The 13,961-nt window shown below is 40.0% G+C and overlaps 1 protein-coding gene across 2 annotated transcripts in view; it reads right to left on the reverse strand.

Annotated features, from left to right (window-relative positions):
- Positions 1-891: 891 nt before the first annotated feature.
- Positions 892-13,961, reverse strand: part of FAM120C (family with sequence similarity 120 member C) — a 159,425-nt gene continuing 146,355 nt past the window's right edge. The window contains exons 13-16 of one of the 2 annotated variants that reach the window (XM_068962606.1): positions 10,787-10,985; positions 5,349-5,487; positions 4,902-4,959; positions 892-1,399 (exon numbers count right to left, since the gene is read on the reverse strand). In XM_068962606.1, the coding sequence (XP_068818707.1) occupies positions 1,148-1,399; positions 4,902-4,959; positions 5,349-5,487; positions 10,787-10,985 (648 nt within the window). In that variant the 3' untranslated portion in view covers positions 892-1,147. The remainder of the gene's footprint in view (positions 1,400-4,901; positions 4,960-5,348; positions 5,488-10,786; positions 10,986-13,961) is intronic. The other variant, XM_068962607.1, reaches the window with a different exon arrangement.

The raw sequence follows: 13,961 nt of genomic DNA on the forward strand, positions 1-13,961 counted from the left end.
CTTCTGAAACCCACCACTCCATAGCAGTGGAAGCATTTCTGGGAAATTCATTAAATCTTCTGGGACATCATCATGTATGTATGTGTGTGCATGTATATATATATATATATATATATACACACACACACACACAACATATATATATTTATATATACATACATACACATATATTTATATATATATATAAAATATATATAGATAAATAGATCTGTCTCTTTATATAAAGGGTATGTGTATGCATATAGATACACACATTCATATATACATCCACCCAAACATCCGTACAGACAGACACACACACATACATGCACGCACGCACGCACACAGTCTTTTGAGTTCCCTTTAGAACACCATTTAATTACATTGATTCCCACCCTTGCAGGGAGTGGGTGAACTGCACCACATCTTCTATTTTACAAATAATGCTTTAGTTCAGAGGCAGGAAAAATCTGCCCAGTACTTTTTCGACTCACTTGAATCCCCCAGTACAAAGGCCATTGGTAGTTATTTTAAGTGTATAAAATTAAAAAAAAGAATTAAAAAAATAAAATAACCAATACTACCTCACTTCCCTGAAAACATCTACCTATCTGATTGTCAGGCCAGAGCTAGAGGCGGTAGTACAAATCCCTGGCATAGGTGAGTGGGGAAAAGAGTTAGAAGGATGTGGATACTGATTATACATGAAGGCCCTACCAGTTCATAAAGAAAAAAACAAGTTAGGAAGCCATAGGTAGCTGTATCCACCATCCCATGGGTTTTGTAAATGAACATCATAATAAAGACTCAGAAAACCAAAGCTAGACCTTTTCTGTAGGTCCTTACGTGATGATACCCAATAGTCTGTGCATTAATAGCCTCCCAGGGGAGGTAAAGAGAATATTGGCACTATATATTCAATTTGAGAATAGGAACTAGTCTTGTTGCCATTCATATTTGATCAGAGCTTCTCTAGAAACAGACTGCTGAGTCTGGAAGCCCAGAAAAAGACAGGGAAGGGGAAAAGATGGATACCAAAGAACACCCCCATCAAAATCCTGAACAAAACTAGGATAAGCATTTCACGTCCTCCTCTAACTTAGGCCTAAAATCAGAGAAGTATAGGTTTTCCCCTCTTCCTGATCTGCTGAAGCCATCTTCTTGCTTGTTACTCCTCTTTCTGTTGTGTCACAGTTCTTAGCTTTTGCTCTTGTAAGCGGCTCTTCTCACCATTCTTCCCAGGGAAGTACCGGTTACCGTTATTATACACACTGCTGTCTCTGGATAAGGCACACTGTGATGAAGCCGGAAGATGATCATTCGTCTCTTCCTTGATCAATGTGCCACTGTTTCCATCTACCTGTGAGCGAGACCGACCTTGTTGAGGCTCCAGGGATTTAGAAACTCCATCTGAAGAGCTCTGTCAAAAACAGAGATAGTCAGTAGGAATGGTAATCCCAAAACTGGCTGATCCTTCCTAAGAATGTTTATAAGCTAGCCTGTGGAAACTGCTTCAGTTCTTAAAAAACACCAAAAAGCCCAAAGCTTGTTAGCACCTAGTACACTCTGACACTGTCTGGAGAACTTAGGGTGACAACAAAAAGATCTAACTCGAATCTAACGGCAATGACAACACCACAATAACGGCCCAGCTACTATTTACCAAGTTTTACAGTGTGTTTTTTCAAATGCCAAAAGGCACCTTAAATGGTAGATATTGTGACATCCCATTTACAGATGAGGAAGCTGAGGCTCAAAAAGATTAAAGTAACTTGCTTAAGGAGATACAAGTAGAAAGTAGTGGGGCCAGGATTCCACTCCAGGTCAGTCAGCCTCTAAAGTTTATTCTCTTAACTTCCATGCAGCCATCCAATACAGACAGCTGGGTTTGTAAATGAAAGGAAAAGAAAACAAACGATAAGATCTATGTGCAATATTTCACAGAATCTTTCATAACTAAAAACAATCACTTGGTTTTAATTTCAGCAATGGTAACTGCTCCTGAAATGCTAATGCCATGAACTGCATCACCTTGAAGTGCAGTACTGGCTCCCAATGAGTATTATTAGGAATAATAAGAGTTTCTGATTATTAAGTGGTTGGACATGCCAAGTATTCTGATGTTGGTTTCACAGATAAGACAGACAAATGAGGCTCCAAAAAGTAAAATGACTTGCTCAAGGTCATTGGCATGCCCAGATTTGCATCCAAGTCTGTTTGATTCCAAAGACATTGTTCTTTCTACTGACACAATACATAATGGAAATCTAATGCCCATTGAGTATGTGGTCATTATAGATAATAACTACCAATATTTATTGAGCACTTCCCATGTACCAGGTTCTATGTTAAATACTTCACTATATTATCTCATTTAACACTCAGAATAATTCTGAGGTAGATACCAATTCTTCCATTTTTATAGATGATGGATCTAGGGCACAGAGAGGGTAAGTAGCTTGCCCAAAGTTACAAAACTGGTAAGTGGCACTGCCAGATTCAATGCTAGATCATTTGTCTCCAATACCTATACAACATAGAGGTTACTGTGAAGTTTTTCTCAAGAACCTAGAAATAAGATGAAACTAGTAATGGAAGGAATTAGCCATGTGAGTCAACAAAGAAATAAAAATGTAATAAATAAGAGACTGAAGAATTTGAGAATACACAAAACTCCACCAACCTAGGAATAATCTCATGAAGATAGGACTGTAATGGAATATTTAATAAACTGGAACAATTAATTATCTCAGATGGGAAGATGCCTTAGCTACAAACAAAGTCAATGTAAGGATTTCCTTGGCTAGGCTACCTCTAGAGTAAGTAACAGTACCCCCAGAAATCTTAGCTAAGAGGAATTTAAGATCATCTATCATCCCTTTTTCCCCTCTAGTTTCCCCATCTAGAAGAGAATAATAGTATATGACAGAGGATGAGATGGTTGGATGGTATCATGGTATCACCGACTTGATGGACATGAGTTTGAGCAAGCTCCAAGAGTTGGTAATGCACAGGGAAGCCTGGCGTTCTGCAGTCCATGGGGTCGCAGAGTCTGACACGACTGAGTGACTGAACTGAATAGGATATATTAACTAGATATCAAATAGTATCCATAAACCAGAGAGAATAATATTATCTATTTCACAGGTTCATATAAGGAATCAATGACACACACCATGTAAAGCATGGTGGCGTCTGGCATGCTGTAAGAACTCAGTAATTGCTAGCTAATATTACTGTTCTGATTCCATACCCTCAGGCAAACTTCTGATACCATAGCCTCCTTGGCAGCTTGCTTAGAGAAAGCAAGCTCTGATTAGACATGGTTAAGAGCATGCATACAAGAGTCAGGCAGGCCTAGGTATGAGTCTTGTCTAACAATTACAGTTGTTATACTGTATCAGAATGAGCACAGTACAGGGCTTTGAAATCAGTCAGCTCAAGCTAGAATACCAACTCTAATACTAACTTGATGGTCAAGATGCTTTATTCTCCTGAGCCTTAGTTTTCTCCTGTTTAAAATGGGAATAATAAGTACATGCATTTATGAGTGACTAGGAAAAAGTATACAATATATTGTGATAATTATTTCTTTCCACTGTAAATTAGTACTTTACCTTTCACCTTCTCCCTTCTCGTCCCCTTCCCCACTCCTTTAGCCATATCCACAAAGCTATTTCTGTGATGTTGGTTAATGTGAGCGAACCACTGAAAGATAGATCCACTATGATTGCACCAAAGATATCAAGTTTTTTAGGCTGCATGCCTACTGATCAGTCCCTGAATCATAGTGAATTCATCAAGGCTGTAGTACCTTGTATATGTGTATGTGTGCTCAGTCATGCTCGACTCTTTGTGATCCTATGGACTGTAGCCCACCAGGCTCCTCTGTCCATGGGATTTTCCAGACAAGAATACTGGATTGGGTTGCCATTCCCTTCTCCAACCTTATGAGAGGGCTATCTTATAGGGTACTACCTTATGGGAGACTACCCGAGTGATCCATTTTCCTGCACAATGCAATCCCTTTTCCCTTACTGAGCAGTTTCTGGAAAAAGCTGAGAAGCTTTGGAAAAAACCCAAGGTCACTTCTTTCTGGCTTTGGAGTACATTACAAAATACATGTAGGGGACTTATCACTGTAGTTTCATGTTGGACTCAAAATAACATTAAAGCAAATTTGTATTCCTTGCGAAAACATTAGAAAATGGGAGTAACATGGATGCAATGAGGGCTGGAAATATACATGAGAGAAGAGCTGGAATTGAGGACTGATGATAAAATGGCCTTACAGAATGGTCTCATCAACGACCTTTGTGAGGATTAGAAACCACATGTAAAATGTCTAGTAGAGGGCTTTGGAGAACACAGGCACTTAAGAAATGATAGTTACTATGCTACGAGGAGCCCAGCAGTCTGAAACCAGTACAAGATTTTGGATCTCTACAGGGGGATGGGGGACCAGTGAATTTGAAGACCAGTGAGTTTCAGACCATTCTGAACCAGCAAGAATAAGCAGAATGGCAGTGCCTCCTCCTCTCCCATCATCAGCAAAGGCAAAAGTCTAATTTTCTAAGCATCTCTGGTAGCACCACAGAAACTGAGGTGTGCTGTTGGAATCCCACTGTTAATTTCACTTTGGCCTCTTTATGGTTCATGTAGTAATGCTTTGCTAAGTGCAGTCTTTAGGACATAGTACCAAGTTTCTATTTTGTGGCCTCACTCAGGGAAAAGGATAAGACTCTGCAGCCCTGTGGGATCAGCCTGGGCAGGTTAACCCTCAAAAGACTGCTAGAGAGTAGGCAGATGAAAATAAATGCTGGGAGAAGCTATGAAAGCTCCCAGGTTTCCATGCCTGATCTGATCTCTTGCAAACAAAAACAAAAACAAGAAGAGGTAGATCATCTCAAAAAGGTACTTACTTGTTTATTTCCTTTTTTGTGTCCTTTGGCACCTCTACCAGTCTGTTCTTTTCCATGCCTTGAGAAAGTGGGGGGGGGGAGGGGGAAAGTGATCATGAGGAACACATTAAGCCCATACCTCCATTTTCACTTAATTAACTACTCACCTCCACTAGCAAGTTTGACCCTCTTAGGTTAGATGCCTCTCCTCTGCGTTACCAGTGTAAACCTCTATTTGTCACTTCTATGTTATACTGAATTGTCCCGTGTCCCAAGTCCTCCTCTAGGGCAAAAACTGTTTCAAGGCAGGGCATTTATTATATGTTTACTGAACTCAACTGAAAACTGACTTTAAAAATGCAAAGTTAGTTCATGCCTCTTACCTTAATAAAAGGGTTCAATAGCTGGGCATTTTCCCAAGAGCACCTTGATTGATACTAGCTTATACCAACCTATTCAAATACATACCCCTTTCCTGGCCCACCGACAGAAACCACTTGCATGCCAAAGGAGCCTCGCCCCCTAGAGGATCTGCTGCCAGCCCACTGGCCCACAACCATCCCAGCAATCTCCAGTTTTCCTCCTTGGGGTGGGATTGGATGGAGTCCTAGAAAGAGAGGAACAATGGCAGCAGTGAATGGCAAGTGCAAGGTAGGATAAGAGGTGGAATAAAAGATCCACAACCCACCTACTCTATGTATTTTTCCATTTCTCTATGATAAAAAGACTGTGATAACAACAAAGGGTCACGGTGGAAGCAAATTTCAGAGGAAGGGGTTGAAAATCTACATACATCCACTTTAGCAAGTGGGGTGGGCCTGATTCATTTTTCAACTACAGAGCCTATACACAGTAGGCATTCAGTATTTGTGGAGAGAGAATGAGGTCTTAATATCTAGCTATTGGAAAATTATAGGCCCAAACTACCTTTTTAAAGCAGGAAATGAATTTATTTCATGTACACATGTATTCATGTATTTCCGGGAGAAATATCAATAACCTCAGATATGCAGATGACACCACCCTTATGGCAGAAAGTGAAGAAGAACTAAAGAGCCTCTTGATGAAAGTGAAAGAGGAGAGTGAAAAAGCTGGCTTAAAGCTCAACATTCAGAAAACTAAGACCATGGTATTTGGTCCCATCATTTCACAGCAAATAGATGGAGAAACAGTGGAAACTGTGGCATACTTTATTTTTGGGGAGCTCCAAAATCACTGCAGATGGTGACTGCAGCCATGAAATTAAAAGATGCTTACTCCTTGGGAGAAAAGTTATGACCAACCTAGAGAGCAGAGACATTGCTTTGCCAACAAAGGTCCGTCTAGTCTAAGCTATGGTTTTTCCGGTAGTTATGTATGGATGTGAGAGCTGGACTATAAAGAAAGCTGAGTGCCAAAGAACTGATGTTTTTGAACTGTAGTGTTGGAGAAGACTCTTGAGAGTCCCTTGGACTGCAAGGAGGTCCAAGCAGTCTATCCTAAAAGAGATCAGTCCTGGGTGTTCATTGGAAGGACTGATGCTAAAGCTGAAACTCCAATAGTTTGGCCACCTCATGGGAAGATTTGACTCACTGGAAAAGACCCTGATGCTGGGAGGGATTGGGGGCAGGATGAGAAGGGCTTGACAGAGGATGAGATGGTTGGATGGCATCACTGACTCAATGGATATGAGTTTGAGTCAGCAACTCCGGGAGTTGGTGATTTACAGAGAGGCCTGGCATGTTGCAGTCCATGGGGTGGCAAAGAGTCCAGACACAACTGAGCAACTGAACTGAACTGAACTGATACATGAATTTATACATCCTCATGTAACTGGCCAAAACTACTTTTGATTCAAATGCATGTCACTACACACTGGAGGATTAGTCAAACAACCAAACAGAACAAAAAATAATGAAACTAAACTAACAGTTTAATGAAGATGTTTTCGAATTGTGCTGGAGAAGACTCTTGAGGGTCTCTTGGACAGCAAGGAGATCAAACCAGTCAATCCTAAAGGAAATCAGTCCTGAATATTCATTGGAAAGACTGATGCTGAAGCTCCAATACTTTGGCCACCTGATGCCAACAGCCAACTCATTGGAAAAGACCCCGATGCTGGTAAAGATTGAGGGCAGAAGAAGGGGAGACAGAATGAGATGGCTGGATGGCATCATTGACTCAATGGGCAAGAGTTTGAGCGAACTCTGGTGGATAGTGAAGGACAGGGAAGCTTGGTGTGCTGCAATTTATGGGGTCACAAAGAGCTGAAACAACTTAGCGACTGAACAACAACAAACTAACAGTGATTTATGATTACAAAGTAAGAATAGTAACACTTGAAAACCAGAACCAACTAAAGACAAGATAGCATGATATCATCTTAAAACAGGAAATTCCAACTCTGTGTGTGAGTTCACAAGCACAGTACAGGTCTGCAATTTGGCACAAAAGAAAGCTTTCATAAGACAGAGAATGCTAGTAAGCCTTTAACTTTATTTTATGGAAAAAACCCAAATATTAATAACTCTTCACTCATTTAGCAGATTGTTAGCAAATAGCCCCTCATTTATATAAAAATGGGAGTCTAAGGAACTAGGTGACTAGCCAATCCTAAGCGGGCAAGAAAGATTTGCATTTGGGGATCCTATTGTGGCCTTTAAGAAGTCAGGAGGCTCCTCATGAGCCACCAGTAACTGAAGACTAGGTTTTATCACTGGGAGCTGGGACAATGGTGAGGACCTTCTGAGAACTTGGCCTTAATTAAAGCTATCTTCTGAGACACAATAAAATCAGCATGTAAAGAATGAGGGCAGGCATCTGTAAAAACATCTTCAAAGGATGGAATGAAGGGCTGGCTCCCTGGTTTGTGAGACCTAATCATTACCTGAGTGAACTGAGCAGATATTTACATTGCTCACCTAGGCACATCCTTGAATTAAAACATCCATGCTGAAGTTTGTGACCCTAAATTTAAGACAAATTTCAACTTCCAAGCTTTACTATTTTTAAAGTGATGAGCAATACACAACACACACTTCAACCATACCACTCTCACCCGATCACAGAATCTTGATATTTCATGTTAAAATGTCCCCATTAAAATACTGTTTCACCAGGAAAAAAGGTTGTTTGAATTATCAGGATCAGTACCTGACCTACCTAAGCAAGAATGTTTGTTTGTCATTAAGCTACAGTTCAGATATCACCATAATTTATTCATACATGTGTGTGTATACTGTGTTGGTCAAAAGGTTTGTTTTTTTCTGTAAGATGGCTCTAGTAGTGCTTCAGTTCAGTGCAGTTCAGTCACTCAGTAATGTCCAACTCTTTGTGACCCCATGAATCACAGGACGCCAGGCCTCCCTGTCCATCACCAACTCCCAGAGTCTACTCAAACTCACGTCCATCGAATGTGTGATGCCATCCAGCCATCTCATCCTCTGTCGTCCCCTCCTCCTGCCCCTAATCCTTCCCAGCATCAGGGTCTATTCCAATGAGTCAAATCTTCACGTGAGGTGGCCAAGTATTGGAGTTTCAGCTTTAGCATCAGTCCTTCCAATGAACACCCAGGACTGATCTCCTTTAGGATGGACTGGTTGGACCTCCTTGCAGTCCAAGGGACTCTCAAGAGTCTTCTCCAACACCACAGTTCAAAGGCATCAATTCTTTGGTATTCAGCCTTCTTCAGAGTCCAACTCTCATACCCATACATGACTACTGGAAAAACCATAGCCTTGACTAAATGGACCTTTGTTGGCAAAGTAATCTCTCTACTTTAATATGCTGTCTAGGTTGATCATAACTTTCCTTAGAAGGAGTAAGTGTCTTTTAATTTCATGGCTGCAATCACCATCTGCAGTGATTTTGGAGTTCCCCCAAAATAAAGTCTGACACTGTTTCCACTGTTTCCCCATCTATTTCCCATGAAGTGATGGGACCAGATGCCATGATCTTCGTTTTCTGAATGTTGAGCTTTAAGCCAACTTTTTCACTCTCCTCTTTCACTTTCATCAAGAAGCTTTTTAGTTCCTCTTCACTTTCTGCCATAAGGGTGGTGTCATCTGCATATCTGAGGTTATTGATGTTTTTCCTGGCAATCTTGATTCCAGCTTGTGCTTCTTCCAGCCCAGCGTTTCTCATGATGTACTCTGCATATAAGTTAAATAAGCAGGGTGACAATATACAGCACTGACATACTCCTTTTCCTATTTGGAACCAGTCCGTTGTTCCATATTGTTCTAACTGTTGCTTCCTGACCTGCATATAGGTTTCTCAAGAGGCAGGTCAGGTGGTTATCAGTGTGCATCTATTTAAAAAAGAAAGGTAAAACGCAACTGAAATGCAAAAAAAAAAAAATTTGTGCAGTGTATGGAGAAGGTGCTGTGACTGGTCGAACATATCAGAAGTGGTTTGAGAAATTTTGTACTAGAGATTTCTCACTGGACAATGGTCCAGAGTCAGGTAAACCAGTTGAAGTTGATTGGGATCAAACCGAGACATTAACTGAGAATAGTCAATGTTATACCATGTGGGAGATAGCCGATATACTCAAAATATTTAAATAAAATGTTGAAAATCATTTGCACCAGCTTGGTTATGTTCATCGCTTTGATGTTGGGCTTCCATATAAGTTAAGGGAAAACCTTCTTGACTATAATTCTGCTTATGATTCTCTACTTAAATGTAATGAAAAGGTTTCATTGTGATGGATAATTAGAAGTGGATACTGGACAATAATGTGTAATGGAAGAGATCATGCAGTAAGTGAAATGAACCACCACCAACCACATCAAAGTTCAGTCTTCATCTGAAGAAGGTGACGTTGTGTATATGGTGGGATTGGAAGGGGGTCTTCTATTATGAACTCCTTCTGGGAAACCAAACGATTAATTCCAACAAGTATTGCTCCCAATTAGACCAACTGAAAGCAGCACCCAATAAAAAGCATCCAGAATTAGTAAACAGAAAATGTAAAATCTTCCATCAGGATAGTGCAAGACTATTTATTTTTCGATGATCAGGCAACAACTGATACAGCTTGGCTGCAAAGTTCTGATACATCCACTGTATTCACCAGACACTGCACCTTCAGATTTCCACTTATTTTAGTCTTTACAAAATTCTCTTAATGGAAAAAATTTCAATTCCTTGGAAGACTATCAAAGACACCTGGAACTATTCTTTGCACAAAAAAAAAAAAATGTTTTGGGAAGATGAAATTATGAAGTTGCCTGAAAAATGGCAGAAGGTAATGGAACAAAATGATGAATACCTTGTTCAATGAAGTTCATGGTGAAAATGAAAACTGTGTCTTTTAACTTTAAAAATGAAGGAACTTTTTGGCTAACCCAGTATATGTATATGTGGATCCACATGTATATCTATGTATTTGCTTTCCTCACTAAAACACAATCCCCTAGAGGGTACAGACTGTGACTTATTTCTCTCTATGCTTCTGTAAATGTGTTAGGTCTACCCTCAGAGTGGAAATGGGTATATCAAGCTACGGTTGTTTGCTGACACTAGGCATTTACTGACTTCCCACTGCTCTTCCTGCAAGTTCCTGTGTACACCTGTCTATGAGGAATTAGTGGGCTAACCAGCAACCATGAAGACCCAGTTCACATGAACTGCAGTTCTCAAAAGTAAAATGTGACTCTTGGTTTCTACATCAGTTACTTCGTAAGTCAAAACCTTAGGAACTAATAACTTCCATGGAGAGTAGTCTGGGAAGTCAGTGGGCTTTCTTCCCTATGCTACACCCCTCCATTTCAATAAGCTACTCTTCAAACCACACTACAGCACAGACCGTAAATGAGATAAGATATATATGAAACTGCTGATTCTGTAACTGGCAATAATTACTGGATAGGTTATTATGAAATAGATTGACAATGACAAACACCTTATTCTTAGGTACTGACCTGCAAACCCCCGGCTCCTTCCTTGAGGGGGAGGTGGCATTGGGCCCATGGCTCGGGGGTAAAGTGAAACAGGGTAGAGTGAGGGCACCATGGGAGGCATAAAGGTAGGTGATGGAAGTAGAGAAGGCGGTGGATGGTTCATGTTGACTCCTTCAAGTATGCTCTGTCTCATCTTCTCCACTTTGGTTGCCAGGTCAGCCTTCAAATGAAGAACAGAGTAATAATAGCAGCTGCAATTTTTAAAACTTCTCCTATGTTTCAGGCACAGTATTGGGTGGTCTATGTACAAACTCACAAGTCTATTCCCATGAATAGAATCATGGCCTGGAGTTAAATGGCTCCAGGCAGCATACTCAGCGAAGCCTCCCTGACAACAAAGCTCCCACTCTTTGCATGATGTCAAACTACCACCATACTAGTTCTGACCAAGGGCTTATGAGGCACCATGATTAGGTCAAGAAAGACAAATACAATAATGAGTATTTAGTAATGCCCAATCACACAGCCAGCAATAGGCTAGGTTATTTTTTAAGGGGGAGGTAATCGAATTACGTAAAGAGAGAACAAAACTTGACACATACAAACCCTTTTAACCTTCTCTCTCATACTCAGGATCAGAGACCATGGCCTCTATCCAGGAGAAGTCCATGCCTCTAGTCAAGAGGTCAGCAAGCTTGTTCTGAAAAAGGCCATACTGTTTCTGTCACAACTACCTGACTCTCCCATTGTAGTATGAAAGCAGTCATGGACAGTATGTAAATGAATGAATGTGGCCATGTTTCAAAAAGTTTTATTGGAATAAAAATTCAAATTAAAAAAAATCTTTCTGTAGTTTGCTGGCCTCTTCTCTAATCTATCAGCTTATTCCCCACAAATGGACAAAGAAGAAAGTAAGGGCTCGTTTCCCTTGCCTTCTTTCATCTTTCCCAAGGCTTTATTGGAAAAAATATCCCCTGCTTTTACTCTGTCATCTATTTTACTGCCGTCTTCTATTTATAAAATAGTTCCTTTACAAAAAATATCATTTAAAAAATGACTTAATTTTTGTAAATAAGTGAAATGAAATTCTAAGAATGAGGGGAAAGGCATATAGTATTTCTGAGCATTCATTCCATGGGGAAAAAATAACTCAGAGCAAAAAAAAGGAATATGAAAACTTGAAGCCTCCTTATTAAAAAACAACAAAACTCTTCCCAACATGATTTTGTTTTATTAATATAAATTTATTTATTTTAATTGGAGGCTAATTGCTTTACAATATTGTAGTGGTTTTGCCATACATTGACATGAATCCAACAAGGGTGTGCAAGTGTTCCCCATCCTGAACCCCCCTCCCACCACCTCCCTCCCCATCCCATCCCTCTGAGTCATCCCAGTGCACCAGCCCCGAGCATCCTGTATCCTGCATCGAACCTGGACTGGGGATCTGTTTCACATATGATATTTTACATGTTTCAATGCCACTCTCCCAAATCATCCCACCCTTGCCCTCTCCCACAGAGTCCAAAAGACTTCTATACATCTGTGTCTCTTTTGCTGTCTCGCATAGAGGGTCATTGTTACCATCTTTCTAAATTCCATATATATGTGTTAGTATACTGTATTGGTGTTTTTCTTTCTGGCTTACTTCACTCTGTATAATGGGCTCCAGTTTCACCCACCTTATTAGAACTGATTCAAATGTATTCTTTTTAATGGCTGAGTAATACTCCATTGTGTATATGTACCACAGCTTTCTTATCCATTCGTCTGCTGATGGACATCTAGGTTGCTTCCATGTCCTGGCTATTATAAACAGTGCTGCGATGAACATTGGGGTACACGTGTCTCTTTCAATTCTGGTTTCCTCGGTGTGTATGCCCAGCAGTGGGATTGCTGGGTCATAAGGCAGTTCTATTTCCAGTTTTTTAAGGAATCTCCACACTGTTCTCCATAGTGGCTGTACTAGTTTGCACTCCAACAGTGTAAAAGGGTTCCCTTTTCTCCAACCCTCTCCAGCATTTATTGCTTGTAGACTTTTGGAAAGCAGCCATTCTGACTGGCGTGAAATGGTACCTCATTGTGGTTTTGATTTGCATTTCTCTGATAATGAGTGATGTTGAACATCTTTTCATGTATTTGTTAGCCATCTGTATGTATTCCTTGGAGAAATGTCTGTTTAGGTCTTTGGCCCATTTTTTGATTGGGTCATTTATTTTTCTGGAATTGAGCTGCAGGAGTTGCTTGTATATTTTTGAGATCAATTCTTTGTCAGTTGCTTCATTTGCTATTATTTTCTCCCATTCCGAAGGCTGTCTTTTCACCTTGCTTATAGTTTCCTTTGTTGTGCAGAAGCTTTTAATTTTAATTAGATCCCATTTGTTTATTTTTGCTTTTATTTCCAGTATTCTGGGAGGTGGGTCATAGAGGATCCTGCTGTGAATGTGCCCACTCATTCCCCAAATAAAGAGTGTTTTGCCTATGTTTTCCTCTAGGAGTTTTATAGTTTCTGGTCTTACATTTAGATCTTTAATCCACTTTGAGTTTATTTTTGTGTATGGTGTTAGAAAGTGTTCTAGTTTCATTCTTCTACAAGTGGTTGACCAGTTTTCCCAGCACCTTGTTTTCCCATCTCTTGTTACAGAGATTGTCTTTTCTCCATTGTATATTCTTGCCTCCTTTGTCAAAGGTAAGGTATCCATAGGTGTGTGGATTTATCTCTGGGCTTTCTGTTTTGTTCCATTGATCTATATTTCTGTCTTTGTGCCAGTACCATACTGTCTTGATGACTGTGGCTTTGTAGTAGAGCCTGAAGTCAGGCAGGTTGATTCCTCCAGTTCCATTCTTCTTTCTCAAGATTGCTTTGGCTCTTTGAGATTTTTTGTATTTCCATGCAAATTGTGAAATTATTTGTTCTAATTCTGTGAAAAATACCATTGGCAGCTTGATAGGGATTGCACTGAATATATAGATTGCTTTGGGTAGTACACTCATTTTCACTATATTGATTCTTCCGATCCATGAACATGGTATATTTCTCCATCTATTAGTGTCCTCTTTGATTTCTTTCACCAGTGTTTTATAGTTTTCTATATATAGGTCTTTTGTTTCTTTAGGTAGATATATTCCTAAGTATTTTATTCTTTTTGTTGCAATGGTGAATGGAATTGTTTCCTTAATTTCTCTACTTTCTTAT

Source organism: Capricornis sumatraensis, chromosome X (assembly GCF_032405125.1).
Source record: "Capricornis sumatraensis isolate serow.1 chromosome X, serow.2, whole genome shotgun sequence".
NCBI classification, from domain to species: Eukaryota; Metazoa; Chordata; class Mammalia; order Artiodactyla; family Bovidae; genus Capricornis; species Capricornis sumatraensis.